The sequence below is a fragment of the Mauremys reevesii genome, linkage group 19 (assembly GCF_016161935.1).
Source record: "Mauremys reevesii isolate NIE-2019 linkage group 19, ASM1616193v1, whole genome shotgun sequence".
NCBI lineage: Eukaryota > Metazoa > Chordata > Testudines > Geoemydidae > Mauremys > Mauremys reevesii.
The window spans coordinates 13,010,111-13,029,293 of NC_052641.1; the positions used below are offsets into that span (position 1 = coordinate 13,010,111).

The 19,183-nt window shown below is 52.0% G+C and overlaps 1 protein-coding gene across 2 annotated transcripts; it reads left to right on the forward strand.

Annotated features, from left to right (window-relative positions):
- Positions 1 to 3,833: 3,833 nt before the first annotated feature.
- On the forward strand, positions 3,834 to 17,800 carry ST6GALNAC4 (ST6 N-acetylgalactosaminide alpha-2,6-sialyltransferase 4). Of its 2 annotated transcripts, none has more exons than XM_039506973.1 (7): positions 3,834 to 3,980; positions 4,655 to 4,729; positions 5,502 to 5,564; positions 10,384 to 10,557; positions 11,378 to 11,790; positions 13,869 to 13,976; positions 14,914 to 17,800. In XM_039506973.1, the coding sequence occupies exons 2-7, from the start codon at positions 4,700 to 4,702 to the stop codon at positions 15,101 to 15,103; spliced, it is 978 nt and encodes a 325-aa protein (XP_039362907.1). In that variant the 5' UTR covers positions 3,834 to 3,980; positions 4,655 to 4,699; the 3' UTR covers positions 15,104 to 17,800. The 2 variants fall into 2 exon arrangements, with proteins under 2 accessions (XP_039362907.1, XP_039362906.1); XM_039506972.1 differs by having other exon boundaries at positions 14,921 to 17,800.
- The last annotated feature ends 1,383 nt before the right edge of the window (positions 17,801 to 19,183 follow it).

Genomic DNA, 19,183 nt, shown 5'->3' on the forward strand with positions numbered 1-19,183 from the left:
GGGGAAAACATGGTTATTTAAAAAAAACGAAACCACAAACCTTTGGCCTCAGAGCCCAACCAGAGCCTTGTTGGGGGGGTCAGTGAAAAGGAAAAGAATAAGTGGCAGGGGCGGGGGGCTCTCTTAATAAAAACAAATAATTTTAAAGCAGGGATTCCTTCCTGCAGTCACCCAAGAGAATGCAGCTTCCTGCTCTTGTCCAGCAAGGAAATTCCATATTTGAACATTGACACCTGCCACAATGCCAAAAAAAAAAAAAAAAGTCAAAAGAGCAAGTGCATGAAAGAGACAAGGTGGGGAAGGGGTAGCACAGTCTAGCATGGCGCTGAGAGTCAGGACTCCTGGGTTTTATCCCTGGCACTGACCTTGGGCTAAATCACATCTTGCTGTGCCTCAGTTTCACCATCTACAGCATGGGGATAAACATATCCATCTGCCGTACCATGGGTGGGGTGAGGCTTCATTCATGAATGTCAGCAAAACGCTTTCAGCTTCTGGGATTAAAGGCGTGACATAAGGGCTTGTCTACACACACAAGTTACATCCATTGAACTTGAATCACTTTCTTTGTATTATGGGTAACACCTAGGAGCCTTCATGAACCAGGCCCCCACTGTGGCAGGAGCTGTACAAACGCAGAATAAAAAGATGGTCCCTTCCCCAAAGAGCTTATCATTCTGATGCATCTTTGTATTTGGACACACTTATATCGCTCTGATTTGTATGACTTTGTAAGTGTCATAATCCAGTTTATAGCCTGTGGCACAAGCTAAACTGCTTATAAACCTGGTTTAAACTAATATAAGCGGCACAAAATTGCACCAGTTTAACCAAATTGCACCTCTCGTTTTATAGGCACAACTTTATATAGAACAGGCCTGAGTGCAAAGTATGATCCTTTTTCCTTAAGTGATGGTTTTAGGTAATGGAAAGAGGATATGTGTGGGTGTGGGCATGGGGTGTGGTTTGAGATCCTCATTTGATCTGCTGATGCATCCATTCGGTTCAGAGGAGCTGTGTATTAATTCCTGTCATCTCCCCTGTGTTTCCTGAACTGCTCTTCACATTGCAAATTCTGAAGGCAACTCAGGGAGGAAAAGAAACAAAACAAACAAATCAGAGACTCTGTCTTCTGATAACTGCTCTGGGCTACTGCAGATGACTAAGCAAGGAGCCATGACAAAGTCAAATCTTCCACCACGATGTGCCTAATTCTGTCTAGAAAGAAAAAGGAACCTGACCTGGCTTTCAAGCAACCTTATGGACTTAAAAATCTACTAAGGAGCCCCCTCCAGAGAGTCACTGCCTTTCAAAAATGATTTAAATGAATGAAATTAGCTGGTTAGGGCTCAATCTTATCTCCTTACATGTCCCAAAATCCAGCTGGAGTCAGTGGACCATCTTGTGGGACATCTCAGACAAGCTAGCAACAGGGAAGATGGTCTTGTGGTTAAGGCCCAGGACCGAACTGTGACAGACCTACTGCAAACTTTCCTGTACACCTTGGGCAAATCATTTTGCCTCTCTGGGCCTCAGTTTCCCCATCTGCAATATGGGGACAATAATAACCCACCTACTTCACTGTCACAGAATGAGGCTAATGTCATTGGGCCAGTGGCGAATTTGGCCTATGAATGTTTATGCAGCATTGTGATGTCCTTGCATGGAAAGACCTAGAGAAAAACAAGTTTTGTTAGAAAATGCACCAGGGTACAATACTTCTGGTCCTGTGGGACCAGACTAGGGGACCTACCGGGGCTTTCCAATGGGCCCAGAGCATTTTTAACCCCATTTTGACAGAGAAGCGTCCCACAAGGCAACAATAACTCCTGGCTTCTAGTCCCCTCTAGCTGTGCCTCTGGGCTCAGTGAGGCTGAATGCTCCCGACATTCACAAATACTTTCTCACCAGCTCCCAGTGACCTGGGCCACACAGTCACACAGATGAAGGCTGACAAGGCTGCCCGAGCATTGACCAAGTAGATGTTAATTTCCCCTCCCTAGCTGTTCAGCTGTTACAGAGAATAGTCTCAGCTACATGCTGCTGGCAGGGCTGCTGCATGCTGGTACTGGGTGCGACCCACTCTGAAATGGCCTTTGCACATGGCTATGCAAATAGTGCAGGAGAAAACTATCCAATAAAGATCTCAAGCTCCCAACTCATTTGTTTTATTCTCTTTTGTGCAAACCAGGGAAAGGGATTGACTGGCGCAGCAGGATCTGGAGCTTCCATTGTGTGAGCGTGTCAGCCCAGCTAATGGCGTCTGTGAGCTAAATCGAGTCAGACAGTATCATTAACCAATTTCTTGGGAGTGGGCCCAATCCCTCCAGCCTTACTCGGGTAAAACCCTCAATGGGAGTCATAGCAAGTGAGTAAAAAGGTTTCAGGATTTAGCCCAAGAATCATAATCGTATGTACACACACACACACCCCCAAGGCACAGGGTGCTGCATGGCTGAAAGCCTATTTTTGCGATGAAAACAGGCACAGCCCAAGAGCTTCAGCTAGTGTCCATCAGTGCAGCTCTGCAGAAGTTAATGCCGAGCCATTGATACGGATAACAAGAACATCCAGAGTTACATTTAGGCTTGGCAGCATTCAATTTTTATTTCTTTATAAATTTGCTGGATAATATCAGTGTTTATTTTTAAGCATTTTTTTTAATTTTATTGATTTAAATCGTCACAGTTGTGGGACAATGATTACTTAGTGACAGTAGATGTTGAGATTCAAACAGTTAAAGCATTAAAACCCAAATTGTTACCATCACTTGGCAAAAATATACAAAGTATAGAGCCTTAAATCAAATTGTAACAAGTTCTCAAGCAGCATTTTTGTTACTTTGCCTGTCTGAAAATTTTTGATCATTGATGGAAATATGTTTTCATTGTGTGTGGGGGTGTGTGTGTGTGTGAAATTGACATTTACTGACAAAACTCGAATCCTTCAAAGCCTAGTTTTGCTACACAGGAGGCAAAATTTCTCAGGCCACATGCATCAGGGCATAAACCACTCACTGATGGAGATTAGGAAGAAACATCGCCTCTTGGCGTCCATTATGGCGCATCTTGCACCTTCGTCTGACACTTCTGAGCACTGTGGTACTGAACACCAGATTAGATGGGCTGCTGCTCTGATCTGGAGTGGCAGTTACTTTCATCCTATTTAAACTGAAAGTATTTGAAATACACAGTTCACTTGCCCCTGTTTGGGCTCTTTCTTTACTTTCTGAATTTCTCAGCATGGCCAATGGAAATCAATGAAGTCAGTTTCCGTTTTGTTTGTGCAGTGGTTGTGTCAGGTTTGGCTTGCTGGGGAAGGCTTATGTGGGGAGAAGGAGGGGGAGGGTAAGGTACTTTGCAAGTGCTGGGGAGGTGGGGGGGTGGTATGGGGGCTGGTATCGGGGGCCAGGGGAGGTATTGGGGGCGGTAGGGAGTGGTGGGGAGGGGGTTAGCGTCGGGGGCTGGGGTCGGGGGCGGTAGGGAGTGTTGGGGCAGGCGGCGGTATGGGGGGCTGGGGAGGTATCGGGGGCTGGTGTCGGGGCCCCGTATCGGGCCGGTGTCGGAGCCCGGGGGGGGGGCGGGAGGGGAGTGTTGGGGCCGGGGGGGGGGTCGGGGGGCTGGTGTCGGGGCGAGGGGAGGTGTTGGGGGCGGGCGCGGGGGCGCTATCGGGGTCCTGGTGTCGGGGCGGTAGGGGAGTGTTGGGGCCGGGGAGGTATCGGGGGCTGGTGTCGGGGCCGGGGAAGGGGTAGGGGGCTGGGATCGGAGGATCGTGGGAAGTGTCGGGGCCGGGGCGGTATCGGAGCAGGGGCGGGGCGTGAGGCCGATGTCGGGCCCCGGGGCGGTGCTGCTGCTGCGGGGCTGGCGCTGCGGCCCTGCCCGGGAACCAGGGCGCGGACGGGAGCGATGGGAGCCGGGAAGCGGCTGAGCGGGACCCGCCGGAGCCGCCCTGGAGCCCCCAGCGGGCTCCCAGCCCCACAGGTGCCGCCGCGGAGCCGGCTGTGCGGGATGCGCCCCGGGGGCCCGGGATCCCACTGACGGGGAGGGGGCGGCCCTGGTGGGGGCTGGCACCGCGCTGCTGCGCTAGGGATGGGGGTGAGGCCGGGGCACCCCACTGGGGTGTGGGCGGGGAGTGGGCGGCACGGCGTGGGGCTGGCACCGCGCTGCTGCGCTAGGGATGGGGGTGAGGCTGGGGCACCCCACTGGGGTGTGGGCGGGGAGTGGGTGGCAGTGTGGGTGGGGAGTGGGTGGCTCAGCTCTTCTGCCTTTGGGAGGGTGAGGCCCCTGGGGCTGGAGGGGGTGGCAGAGACACCCCATCTCAGTGGGCATATGGGAGAGAGACCCCTGCAGAAGGGTCGGGCAATCACTGGGGCCCATCAGGCTCTTTTTGTGTGGCCCTTGCGGGGTCCCCCTGGCACTGGGGTGTTGTCTCTGGCCTACTCACCATCCCTGGGTCCCTTCTCTTGGATGCTGCTGTTGGGTTTGTCTGGATTTGGTGTCCTGCAGCCTGGCACTGCTCAGGAGGGAGTCACAGCATATTGGCTCAGGGCGAGGGAGCCCTGGCAGAGAACGGAAACTCCGCTGAAAGCTTTGATCTCTTTGATCCATCGCTTGGCCAAACTAAATGACAGCCTTGCATTCTCCCCCTCCCCCAGCCCCTCCCAGCTGAGGATCTCAAAGTACCCAACAGGCATTGACGAATGAAGCCTCATTCCACCTCCGTGAGGCAGGTGAGTCACTGTAATTCCCAGGGAAACTGAAGCACAAGGCTGATCTGAAGCCACACAGTGAATGACGGAAAGAACTGTGAACATGGCCCAGACAACTGGTTGGCACAATTGTCCGTAGGAGGCTATGCATGTTTGATAAATATTCCTATCCTAAGCTCTAGTGTAGCAATACTGTGCTCTGGTAGTCAGCTGTGTTCCACCCCAGAGGTGGCTGCATTTTGGTGGTGGACACAGTGGTCCCTGTATTTTCTCACAAGGGTGTTGATTGTTAAAGACATTACTGAGTGTGAAATGCCCACAGAGTGTATAAAACCCATTGAGGAGTAAGGGAATCCTCTGATGAGCAGGTCCTGTACAAGTGCACTGTATTGTTATTTGTTAGCCTGGTGAGAGGTGAAGTGAGAGAGATGTTCCACATGGCAGGTGCTGCAGAAGATAAGGCTTCACACCAACAGCAAGGAGATTCTGTGGAGGCCTGAGTTCGATGAGTGGTGGGTGGGAGATCAGAGAGTCACAAGGAAGATGTAGTTGGCTGGAGCAAGTTGACAGAGGTTTCACAAGGAAGGAGAATGGTTTTTAACAAGACCATAAAATGAATGGGGTGCTCAAGGTGATGGTTCTCCAGACCAAATCTCCGGGGTACTAAATATGGTCTCATGTACATACCCCTTAACATGCCCCTTTTGGACTGATTCTGCTCAGAAGTTTATCTAGATTAATGTCAATGACTTTGCTTTTTGTTTCAACAGGCTAACCTGTTTGCGTTTTGCAGGGCGCAGTTCCTGAATCCCAAGACAAACCCGTGGCAGATAAGACACTGAAGCTGAAGACACTTGTAAGTAACCAGAACCCAAGATGCAGTGATGCTCCCAAACCCCTCCTCCAAACCCCTGGATTTGGGACCATAGTGACGGTAGCAAAATGGGCTGGTGTTACAGAGCCAAGGAAAAGGTTGCAGAGGGACAGGAAATGCTAAAGGGAATTGGGCATCATGTCCTTAACGGACGTGCGGGGGCGGCTCCAGGCACCAGCGCACCAAGCACATGCCTGGGGGTGGCAAGCTGCCGGGGGTGGTGTGCCGGTCGCCGTGAGGGTGGCAGTCAGGCTGCCTTGGGTGACATGCCTGCGGGAGGTCCGCCGGTCCCGCGGCTTCGGTGGCAATTCGGTGGCGGGTACGCTGAAGGCACAGGACCGGCAGATCACCCACGGAAATGCCACCAAATCCACGTGACCAGCGAACCTCTCGCAGGTGTGACGCCGAAGGCCGCCTGACTGCTGTGCTTGGGGTGGCAAAAAACATAGACCCACGCCTGTGGACGTGAGGATGGTATCTATATTCCAATTGATCGAGAATCCTCAAGGAGAGTTGGTTGCAATGTATGTGGTCGCCATATGGAAATGTACACCTTCTCCTGTTCAGTAGGCTGGTTCTGGGATCTTTGTGCCCCAGTTGGTGTCCTGATAAATATCCTCTAACTGCAGAGAACAGGAGAATATATGGGGTGCCGTGTGGCTTAAAGGTGCATTATTAAACAGACACCTTTCCCCTCTCCCACAAAGAGACACTGTAGAGTATATCAGTGACAATCTGCTGTGAGCCGTTGTGTTACCCTCTCAGCCTCACCAAGTGAGATCTTTGCTGCTGCTAAGCTGGGTGACAGCTCCCCGACATGCCAGTTTATCTGCGTTACCAGCAAAATTTCCAGGACTCTGCCAGTCCAAACCTTCCATAGCGGGTAGTAACCAGTGAATCCCAGTTCTCGAGTTCCTCAGAGAAATCTGTCTGTTGTGCTTAGCCCCTCTGACTGTAGCACCCACAAAACCTTATCGAGACAGTACACAGCAGCTTCTTACCGCACCTGGGGTTAACACTCTGTTTCAGTCAAAGCTCTGAGCTGGTTTATAATAAAAGCAAAGTGAGTTTATTAATAAAGGGCGATAGGTTTAAGTGATACCAAGTGTAAGGAAGGACAAAAAGGGTTACAAAGTAACAAAAGCAAAATTACGCTTCTAAATCTAAAATTCAGCTTAACAAACTAGCGTCTCTTGTTCAGAGCAGTTTTTCTTCCCAGAGTCTCCTAGTGTGGCTGACTGGTTTTTTAGCCAGGACCCTTCAGAGCGGCAGGGCTCAGGAATTGGGGTGCACTGATTGCTACCTGCTAGGGAAGGTGTGGACTGGCCGAGTCCTGAAGAGTTCGCTAGCAAGGCAGACAAGCTGGGGTGTTCGGAAGCTGACACATAGATTAGCAGCAGCAAAGCTCTCGCTTGCTGAGGCTGAGAGGGGAAACACACATCTGTTGATGGCTCCTGAAATAAATGTCTCTGTAGAATGGGGTTAGAATCCCCACCCCTCCTTCAGTCTCCAGGGGACCAGGAGGGGAGGATCATCTCCTGCAGGACAGCAGCCCATCCTGCTGCTGCAGCAGGACTAGCCCTCTGTGACCTACGTGCAGGACTATTTGCTCTCCTGCAGGGTGATGAGCCATTAAATTACTGCAGCCACTTCATCCCCGAGGTGCCCGGTCACTTCCAAACCTGGGTCTCCTGCCTGGCACTGATCGCTCTGTTAGATAGAGACAGGTTTAAGCATTAGACAAAATTAAAAGATGATGATCTGCAGACGAGGCTGGTCCATCTTCTTTGTCACTGTGGTTTACTTGGATAAATATATATTTTAAAAGCTTTACTCGCTATGGAGCCTGTGATATGCTGGAGGTCAGGCTAGATGTTCTGGTGGTCACTTCTGGCTTTATACTCTATGGCCGACTCCCTGATGAAATCTGGCTGGTTACCTCCTTATCAAAGCCCTCCTGAAAACTCAGCTCTGCTGTGGGGCCTGCAAGGCCAGAGGTGGGGCTTGAGCTGCCCAGCGTGCTAAGACACACTTGTATGGCTGTTACCTCTCGCCCTGCCGTGTCCCCTGGGTGCTTGTTCAGTTCACTCCTCACCGTCTCTTCTTTCCTAGACGGTAAGCTGTGTGGGGCAGGGACTGGCTTTTGAATAAGTGTTTGTACAGCACCTGGCACAGCAGGCCCCTGATCCTTGACTGAGTCCTCGTGCACTACTAGTAATAACAGAGTTGTCTAACCAGGCTTCCTGGTGCTGTAGACAGAGAGATTTTTTTTTAAATAAGACCACATGCAAAAGAGCTGTTTGGATGAAAATCTTCCTGTGCCACCATAAGTAAATCCCCTCCCGTCTCTTCCGCCGATCCTTACACTCCTATTCATTCCACCTCCGCAGGGAACACGGTGTGCATGGGAGGCTGAGGCCTAGGCTAGGTAGGGTGTGATTCTGCACTAAAAATGCTTTGCCATTTAGCCTGGAGCTCTATTAGTTCAGGCTTCCCGGGTATGTCTGCACTGCAAAAACAAAGACCCAGCAAGCCTGGGTCGACTGACTTGGGCTTGCATTACGGGGCTCAAAATAGCAGTGGAGACGTTCCCGTTCGATCTCTGAAACCTGGTCTGGGGGTGGCTCTCAGAGCCCGAGCAGGAAAGTCTGCACTGCTGTTTTCAGCCCCATAGCACAAGCCTGAATCAGTTGCCCTGGGCTCTGAGACTCACTACGGCCGTGATTTTTTTGGTTCAGGGCAGATGTACCCTCAACTGATCACGTCTGTGGCCAGCTCACACGGAGAGAGCGGAGTTAACCCGTTTAGGGTGTGGCAAAGAAGTACCTTTAAAAAACCAACCCTTTGTGCTTGGGTTTGTCCATCTAAACCCTGAACTGTGTTGGGGAAACGCTTCCCCTCTGGCCAGGGTGGGATGAGCCACCCCGATGTTATTGCTAGGGCTGTGTATGACTGCAGCTGCCCTCCTGCCATGCTTTGTCCACTTACAGGGCTCATGCCTTGGCTTCCTGGCTTGTGAGCTCTGGGGAGCAGGGATCTTCTCTGAGTGGTGTCTGGCCAGTGCTTAGTGCACATCATGGGCACTCCCGGGACATTCAGAATACTCCTCGCAGTGCTGTTTTGGCATCTATCTGTCGGCGTCCTTCCTTCCTCTTCCATCCTTGGGCTGAGAGAGTCCCCGAGCTTTGCCCCCACCCCGTGTTCAGCACATGTGTGGGGATGTGCTGGGTCAGCATGTGTGTGGCTAAAGCAAAGAGCCCAGAACAAGTTTCTTACTTCCTGTTTATGACCCTCCCCCCCGGCCCCTCAATTGTTAGTGTTTGTAAGAGGTCCCAGAGTGACAGCCCAGGGGCTGGTGTCCTGAGCAGTGGCAATGCGAGTATCACTCTTGCACCTGGAGAGGGAGATAGGACACTTCAGTCCCCAAGGCCCTTTTGCTCCTTGGCCTCTGCTGAGATGGGCACCGTGGGGCCAGGTTATGCTGGTGGTTGCACTGGTTGGCCTCGCGCTTTAGCTATAGCCACGTAAGCCATGATCACGTCGGTAGCGCCCCCTCTGTACCCAGTGCTGTGCTGTGCGTGGTTCCTGATCCGCTCCTCCGAGGCTCAAGCAATCCCCAGTTGTGACAGAAGCTGACGGTACAATCCAGACAGGAACAGAGCAGCACATGGCCCCCAGAGCTCTTTAAGGCTCGCCATTTGTCAGCTATGCAGCCTGTTGTTACTAGACAGGAAGTGAGTCATTTTGAAACAGAACAATCGGGCACATCTGAGCTACTCGTTTGCCAAGCGCTCCCTAATTGTGATGCGTGACTGCAGGTTTCATATTCAGTGGTGATCACTGTCAATCAAGGAGTGCAGCCCCGCACCTGGTTTGCAATCAAGCACTAAAAAGGCCTAGTGATGCTTGACTTCTTGGGGACCATTGTGTAATGAAATTCACCAGGGTGAGCTCTGCTCTGGGAGGAGGAGAGAACGACAGGCTGGAGGTAGCAGGTAGTAGTTCTACCCAGGGACGTGAAAAGGGGAGTGCAGTGTGTGCTGGGGATGGTCACAGCTGTTTCCCTGTCCCCTACCCGGGTGTGTACTGCTGTACAGGAACCAACGCTTCCTGCATTTCGTATGCAGGTGTCCGGTGGCTGGAGCAGGGGGTAGGAATCTGGGCTCTTTGCCATGACCCTGCTGTGTGACCTCAGGCAGGGCGCTTAATCTCCCTGCACTTCAGCCTTCCCTTCGCTGGAAAGCAGGTGCAATGTTACCTTGCTGTGAGGTTGAAAACGGGGGGGAAGCTCGTTGGGTGGGAAGCATCGCGTGGGTTTTCAGCGGGGGGAGATGTTGTCACAGACCCAGGGTGAAGAACCCCCCGCTGCCCTGCCAACATCAATCTTGGTCCTTCTCACCTGCTTTCCCCTGAGGATCTGATCACAGCTGACTCCATTTCCTTCCCCTCCTAGACCTTGTTCCCATTGTGGACCCCTCAGCGTATTTAAGTTAGAACAGCAAAAGTCTTTAATTACACTAGATCATGGTCTCTCAGCCTGGGAATCACAAACAGCTGTCGAGCTCCAATGCCACACCCTGCCCTTCCCATCCTGCTAAGGAGGAGAGGAGCCCCGTCCCACTAGGGAAGAAGGAAGAACCACAGCCCTTGTTTTGTTTTCCAGGATGCCTGCAGCGTTCAGTGCACTCCATCCCCACCACAATGAGAGATCCCCGGTCACTAGAATGTAGTCACCCCTATTGCTGCCATGTGCTAAGGTCTCAGCAGTGAATCTTGAGCTTCCCTTCTCAATGCGTTGCAGGTCCATCTGTTCTTAACGCTGGTGATTCTGTCTGCTTGTACTGTGCTCTACATCCTGCTCTGCCCGCAGCTGCGTTGGCTCAGCTATCGACGGCTGGAGGAACATAAACGTCCCTTGGTGACGGTGTCTGGAGCCCTCAGCTTCGAGGGGTACAGTCGTGTTCCTGATGGAAAGGTGGGTTAAAGTTCCAGCTGCGAAAGGGCTCTCCCAAGGCAGGAGAATGGGGGGTAGTGGTTAGAGCACAAGACTGGGAGTTGGGACTCCTGGTTTCCATTCGCGGTATCACTGTGTGCCCTTGGGCAAGTCACTTCACCCAGCATTGCTTCAGTTTCTCCATCACGAATGAAGACGATAATGTACCTACTTCCCGCGAGAGTTGAGGCTTATTAATTAAAGTTTGCACAGTGTTTGAGGCTCCTAAGTTGTGAAAGATGCCCCAGCAATGCAAAGCGTTAGCCGTGGGGCTACCGTGGCCCTGTGCTGTTGTAACCAAGCCCCTTGGCTCACTCACATCAATCTCTGCTGTCCGTGTCCTGGAACAGGCTCAAAGCAAAGCACATCTGACATCTGGAGTAATCGAAAACACTACCCTTTGGGGGGGGGGCCTGAGGGAGAGCGTGCTGCTTTCAGATTCCAGGGAGGCACCAGGGCATAGCTAAAGGGAGTCAGGAGAAACCAGTTCTAGGTGTGTTTTTTTTAAAGCTCATTCTGGTAACATGGTTGTAGCCCCTGTGTAGACTTGGCTTGAGAGCGAAGCCACCCTGTGCCAGCAATAGGGAGTTGCAGGGCGGGCGGCTAAGAGCAGCACCGTGGAGGGAGTGGTGGAAGGGGGCAGCTCTGAATTGGATTTAGAGAGAGACAGGAAGCCAGTGCAGGTGATGCAAGGGTGATGTGGCCCTGCTGCCTGGAATGAAAACCTACTGCGGTCCCCTCCCCTTGCAAGCCCTGGGCCTCTCCTGTCCCTCTCCATTGCTAACGGTGCGTCTTGCTGCAGCCGTTGGTCAGAGCTCAGTGCCGCCAGTGCGCCTTGGTATCGAGCTCGGGTCAGATGCTGGGCTCGCGGCTGGGGAAGGAGATCGACCGAATGGAGTGCGTCCTGCGCATGAACCAGGCCCCCACCAATGGCTACGAAGAGGACGTGGGGACGAAGAGCACCGTCAGGGTTGTCTCGCACACCAGCATCCCTTTGCTCCTGAGGAACCAGTCGTACTTCTTCAAGCAGTCCCGGGAGACCATCTACGTCGTCTGGGGGCCCATGAGAATGATGAGCCGGGAGAAGGGGGGGTTGACCTACAGGACTCTCCAGGAAGTGAAGGAGATGTATCCCAGCCTGCAGATCTACACGCTAACCGAGAAGATGATGGCTTACTGTGATGAGGTCTTCCAGGACGAGACAGGGAAGAACAGGTGAGTAGGCTCCTAGTTCGCTCCCTCCCTCCCTGCCTGTAATGTCCCAGGGCCTCCATGCCACAGCCACCTCTTGGGTGTAGGATGTAGAGCTTTCCACCCCAGAGTCTACTGGAGCTGGATGCTTCTGGTAAACCAATCAGCAGTGAAATAGTTAAGTGTTGCCATTTTAGGGTAGGATTTTCGAAAGCACCTCTAGGATTTTGGACCACAAGTCCCAATGGGATTTGTGCTTCTAAGTTCCTTAGGCAGGTTTCCACTCTTCAATTGTAAATGTGGGTTTCAGAGTTACCAACCCATTGACACGAGTGGGACAGTTTACTCCCCTCCCACAAATGCTGTTTGCCCCTCAGTGGTGAATGGACCTGCAAGGTACCTTAGGAGGGTCAGTGCGCTGAACACGAATGGATTTACAAGCAGCCACCGTGTAAACGGCAATGGGCTATTTGTGGATGTTAGAAAGTTATGGAGTCACCTTCATCCCAGGAAGAGTTGTGTAAGAATTCATTGCTATATAACAATATGTAACACATCACTTACGTTTATGGGCAGTCAGCTTTTCAATTCAAACCCTGTGCAGGTCAGCAGTGACCAGCAGTCATTTGTCCTCGGGTTGGTAGACGAGTGGAGGGTTCCATTTGGTTCCTGTTGGCCGGGTGCCCACAGCACACAAATCTCCATCACCTTTGGCATTGATAGTCCCCCTGGTCAGCAGACAGGCCAAGAACTGACTGACTGGGGTCCCATCGTGCCAGGGGTGACGCCCATTGGAGGAGCAGCCTGAGAACACTTGCCCCGCTGCTGCCTGTCCCGTACCCAGTGTGGATGAACAGGGAGCATCAGTCGCCAGAGCTGCCAGTGCAGCTTTGTTCACCAGCCCAACACTCGCTTCAAGGGGCACGACATGCCAGGAGACTGGAGTGGGAGGGGGTGGAAAGAGAGAGCTTCCAAACACACGTGCCTCTGGTATTGCTGGAATTTCCTCCCCGTTCCCGGTAGCCAAAGAGCCCATCTTCCTCCCCACCCCGTTTTTCTTGTCCTGCTCTTCTGTTTGCTCTTCCCATCCTCACCCAGAGACTGCTCCAAAGGCCCTAATCACACCCAGTAGGTGCCCTAGTCTGCCCCCCTCAGCCAGGGCAGGATCTGCCTTATTGTCCACATTTGGCCTAGGACGGGTTGGCAACCTGCGGCACGCGAGCCAATTTTTATTGTCACGCTGCTACCAGCCGGGGTCCCAGCCCCTGACCCTGCTCAGGCCGCTGCTGGCCTGGGTTAACGGAACCCCCGGCCGGCAGCGGCTGAGTGGGACCGGCAGCGGCTGAGTGGGACCGGCAGCCAGGACCCTGGCTGGCAGGAGCCGGCGGCTGGAACCCCAGACCAGCCCCTTGCCAGCTGGGGTCCCAGCCATCCGCCCCGCTCAGCCTGCAGCCTGGTATCGGCAGCCAGCCCAGGGCTCTGCTCTTGGCCTGGTCCCAGCGCTTTGCAGCCCTGATAAAAAATTACACTACCATTAGCTTAAAAACTTGAAAACTTAAAAACTTTGTATATTACAATAATCGTTACAAAATGTATAATGTTAATAAATACATTGGTTTGATGAAACAAAGTAGTTGTACTTATCTGCCTGTGCTTAATTTGTGTTTTCAATGATTTACCTTCTAAAAAAATCTCGCATGTCTCGCACCCCCAGAAAGGGCATCTCACACCCCCAGGGGGTGCGTGCACCCCAGGTTAAGAACCACTGCACTAAACTGATAAGATCTGCATTTTAATTTAATTTTAAATGAAGCTTCTTAAACATTTAAAAAACCTTGTGCATTTTACATAGAACACTAGTTTAGTTATATATTATAGACTTATAGTAAGAGACCTTCTAAAAACGTTAAAATGTATTACGGGCACGTGGAACCTTAAATGAGAGTGAATAAATGAAGACTCGGCACAGCACTTCTGAAAGGCTGCCGACCCCTGGTCTAGGAGATGGGTGCAGGTTTCCCTCCCACAGTCCATGTCCGTTTCTCTGCCATGCTGGTTACGGCAGCCTGTCCCCTCCAACTCTGTTGCTGTGTGATTTGTAGGATGAAGTCTGGCTCCTTCCTGAGCACTGGCTGGTTCACCATGATCCTGGCAATGGAGCTGTGCGAACAGATCTTTGTCTTCGGCATGGTCAGCGATAGCTACTGCAGGTACGGCCGTCAGGGGATGATGGCGGGAGACTTCATGGGGCTTTTGCCACAAAGCACATCTGTTCGTCAGTTAACTCAGCACAAGGCAGCACAACCATCCCACAAGCAATACAATACGTCTTCCATCAATCTCTGTCCCCAGAGACTTAGCCAAGTTCGGTAATGAACAGCACAGGGAGGGGTGTATTAGGAGATGCGGACAATGCAGAAAATATATGAAGTGGACAGATACAGGGAGGCTGCTCCAAGCTGCGGGAGTTGCAGAGGAAAAGGTCCTCATACCAACAGTGGTGAGATCAGAGAAGGAAGGGGATGGAACAGAGAGAACTGGAATCTGGCTGGGGGTGAGTTCCCGGGGAGTTTTTATAAGCAAGGAGGCAGTTTGGAACAGGACCCCCAAAAGGAACAGGGAGCTGGGGGCCCTAGCTGCAGAGGGGACATGGCTCTGCTCTGTGTGTAATGCCCACACCTGCTGGAGTCTGCAGAGCTGGGATGCAGTAAGATGATGGAGGGAGCGTGTGGTGGGAATCGAGGCCCAGGGCAATGAAGGGGAGGATGAGGATTTCAGCAGGGGCGGGTCTGTCTGTAACACAGGAGGAAGTTCTTCATTCATTCAGCTCCCCCATCCCCATCTCGTGGGGCAGGATTGGTCCCTTTGGTAGATTTGCTGGTGCTTTGTCCAGCTGAATGTGGAGGTTTGGGAGGTGGGTGTTACACACCCAGCTCCTGGCAGGGGAGTTGAGAGTCCCCTCATGCTTTGTGCCCTGATGGGACTCATGCTTTGTGGTCCAGAGATCCCTGACACTGAATGGACATCTCCGGGGTTAGTAGGCTGGTGCCTCTCTCTTGTGTTGGCTCCATCGCTGCTCTGGAAGCAGGAGTCTGCTATCTGGGCCAGTGCCCCACGGCGCTACCTCTTGTCTGCTCTGGTTGGCAGGGAGAAGAACCATCCCAGAGTGCCTTACCACTACTTCGAAAAGGACAAGCTGGACGAGTGCAGGATGTACCTCGCCCACGAGAGAGCTCCCCGGGGCGGCCACCGCTTCATCACTGAGAAAACCGTCTTCTCCCACTGGGCAAAGAGAAGGAACATTGTCTTCAATCACACCTCGTGGGCGGGTGGGTAGGGGCGTCCGGCCCATGTGCAGCTCCCGGGGGGAAACGTTTCACTCCGTGGTACGATAGGCTGCAGCCCGCTGGGAGTCCTGCAGCGTGGCATGGGGGGCTGTCTGCAGGAGTTGCACGGGGGGTTAGTGCATGCAGAGGAGCTGCACAGACACAGACTTGACAAGAGGCAGAGCATCCTGGGAGGTGTGGCGCATTGGAAGGGCTCCCTTACCGAGACTGCTGTAATCAGCATGTTGAATGGAGCAATAAAGACACATCTCAGATCTGACGCATGCCCACCCTCTGCAGGGTCCCTGCCACTTGTGCTGGAGCATTGATGTGCAGGTCAGAGTGTCTCTGCGGGTCTGCTCTTAGGTGTTGCACAATCCTTCCCAGGCACTCGGCTGGAAGGAGGCAGAGAAAACCTGGGGCATCATTCAGAGCACTCAAGGTCTCAGCCCCTCCATTGCTGCAAGCAGTCCCTGACATCTCTGAACCCCCCCGCACCAAACATTCTGAGCTCTGACCCTAGGACTGTCTTTGAAGAGTTTTTAATCTTTGAACCATGATGAATATTTAATCCAGTATTAAACATTTCCATACTTATTTTACAGCAGGCTGCAGATCTTAGAAAAGTGGAGTCGCTCTGAGGTTTAAGCCAGTGCCTCTTGGGGTGAAACTCCTCATCCTCTTCCATTTATAGCCTCAAGAGGAGGTTTTGGTGGGTGACCGGGGGAAGATGGATGGTCTTATAGTTCAGGCACTGGACTGGGACTCAGGGGACTTGGACTCAAATCCAGGCTCTGCCACAGATTCTCTGTGTGACCTTGGACAAGTTACCTAGGACCTGATCCAAAGCCCATTGACATCAATGGAAAGACTCCCATTTACTCCAATGGGCTCTAGCTTAGGCCCTTAATCTCTCTCAGTTCCCAGTCTGCTGCTTGTATGTTGTATTCGTTCCTCTCCTGCGTCTGTCTTGTCCGTTTCGACTGTAAGCTCCTTGGGGCAGAGATTGGCTCTTACGAACACAGTGAGGCCCTGATCTCAGCTGGAGCCTGTAGGCATTACAGTTATCCCAATAGTACTTCCGCCTGTCGGTTGTGAAGTCGTGCACAGGCCTTGGGTTGGTGAATTGCTCCCACACGGGGCAAAGTGGCAGGAGATGTGGAGGGTCCTGGGTCTTCGGTCAGTTTAAAGAGCGAGAGGAGTGGAATGATTCAAAAGCATCTCTTGCTGTGACTTGGCTGAAGGGAGGCGAGATACCTGTCCTCCAGTGGGCGTGCTGTGCTGGATGTGCAGGGCCGGGAAAAGAGATCCCCCTGTCGCCAGCCAGCCTGCCATTCAGTGAGGCGTAGACGTAAGAATGGCCATACTGGATCAGACCAAAGGTCCATCTAGCCCAGGATCCTTTCTTCCAGCAGTGGCCAATGCCAGGTGCTTCAGAGGGAATGAACAGAACAGGGAATCATCCATCCCGGCAGCAGTGTTTGTGCTGAGGTTTTGCCATTTGGCAAGGAAAAGGACACTGCCTCCTGGGCCAGCGGTCCATAGCTTCTGCCCAAATATCTTCTCGTTCTGTCTGTCCCAGTGTGGGGAATTTCGACCTAGTGTCCTACCTGGGGCACCCGACTGTGGGCTCCGTTCCCACACATCACACCTCCCAAAGTAGTGTGCGTGTGCCCTGCAGCTCCTGTTACCCTGCACTACAGGCCCTGCATTCCAGACATGCCATGATGTGTTCTAGACGCTGCCCTGACCTCAGTAAAGGTGACAGCTTTTTGCCAGAAAAATGGGGTCAGTTCTGGTTCAACATCCTGAATGATACACCTTACATTTCTATAGCACTTTTAGCCATGAAGGATCACAAAGTGCTTTTGCAAAGTCTGAATAGCTACAGGAGCCACCTCATCATCTCCTCAAAATGCAGCTACTTCTGGAGTGGAACACTATCTGTTCAACAGCACACACCACCCCCCTAGGACAGTGTTTTTTCAACCTGGGTCCACAGACTATGCGTAAGGGGTCTGCGAAACAATGTCATTACCATAGAAGAGAGGTTCTCAACCTGTGGTACGCGGATCCCTGGGGGTCTGCAGACTGTGTCTAAGATTTCCAAAGGGGTCTGCACCTCCATTCAAAATTTTGTAGGGGTCTGCAAGTGAAAAATGGTTGAAAACCACTGCTCTAGGACAGGAAGCGAAGAAAGATGCTGTATCTAATTTAAATGGTAGGGGAAGTTTAGTTTTACATTGTCTTGAAATAGAGTGTGCACACACATGTAATTATAATTGCATCGATTTAAAATCCTTGTTAGGGGGTTTAAACCACAACACTATGAAGGAAGTTTTGGAGATGGCCTGCAGTGCTCATGTCACTAGGGCCACACAGCAGTTGGTGGCAGCCCTCGTGGAAAGCCCATCTTTGTGCAGCGTGCAGTGCTGCAGCTGTTTAAAACCACATCTTAGATGAATTGATTTGAAAAAGACTCTCAGCAGAAGCTGTTTCTTGAACTGGAGCAGAGTGTGGTCACTTCAGGGTTCAGGCTGGAAGACACAACTTCTGTCAGCAGCTCCATCATGTCAGGAAGAAACATTTCCTTCCAGTGTTCTGGCATGTACCCTTTGAGTTCGTGTGCTGCCTTTGTTACCAAGTGCCCTTGGATTGATACCAAAGCAAACCTACGTAATAAAAGTATTTTTAATTCTGTGATCATTCATTGTTTGTACAAACTGGGTGAATTTATCCAGCTGCTGGACTCAATCCTGAAGTCCTTGCTCCGACAAAGCTCCCATCGCCATCCTGCCAGTCCCTTTAGTTTGTCCCCTACTGATGTTCCCAAGTCACCTTAGCTCTCGGGGCTACTCCTTTGGCTGGAAACACCAAATCACAGGCTGCTCATATGTCACACAATAGGTCACGCTGCTCACTCGCCCTCCTGGACTTTGGTTTAAATATAAACAGACATCACTGAGGGAGTCAGAGCCCCCTGTCCCATCACACTCCTGCCCCTCTTCTCTGGCACAGGCTGTTGAACTTGTACAGGAAGAGCAGGCTGCCTGGAGAAATGCTAATTATACAAAATCTTGTAGAGATGCCAAGCCTTGGTTGCTGACGCAGCGTTACTCAGCACTCTGTGTGCAGACTTCCTCACGGGGTGGGGGGGAAGAATTTCCCATCTACCCTGGGGAACAATGAACTGCTTAAAAATCCCAAGTAGCTCTCACACGCATAGTCAACTGACCTCTTTGAGAGCAGGATTAGGCCCTTAATTGGCTCACAGAGGGCCTGATTCTGCTGCTTTTACTAGCTGACCAGCTGTGTATTTTCTGAGTAGCCCTGACACCAGTGAACCACCCCCAAGGAATGAAGGTGAGAAAAACGGAAAGAAACGACTATTGTTTCTATTCCAGTAGCCCCGAGAAGTGGCAGCTGAGCTCAGGGCCTCATTGTTCTGGGCAGGGCACATACACAGAGCAAGAGCCAGCCCCTGCCCCAAAGAACTTACAGTCTAAATACATAAGAAAAGGATGGGGGAGAGGCAGCATTGGTGCTATTGGGAGGCTGTGTGTGGACAGAGCAGTGGACCCTGACTCGGGAGACCTCGATTCTAGGCCCAGCTCTGCCACCCAACCAGCTGCATGACCTTGGGCAAGTCACGTCATCTCCTGTGTCCATCTTGTCTAGTAGGCTGGTACGGTCTTTGGGAGCGGGCCAGCCTCGCACAGTGCGTGGTCTGTGGGGGAGGGAAAGCCTAGCGCAATAGAACCCTGCTTTCAGCTGCGGCCTTTGGACACAAAGAATCCCTACTGCTAAGAATATCAGCGGGGGAGCCGGGTTAGTCTGGATCTGTAAAAGCGGCAAAGAGTCCTGTGGCACTTGCATGTCACGAAGTGGGGATTCACCCACGAAAGCTCATGCTCTAATACGTTTGTTAGTCTGTAAGGTGCCACAGGACTCTTTGCTGCTTTCACTACTAAGAACAATCTCTATTTCAAATGAGCTCAGCTCCCATATAAGCACCAGAATCAAGCCCTGAATTTCTATGTGCCTCATTTTATGCCAACAACTTGACTGAGCTCACCTTGACCCAGTAGCGT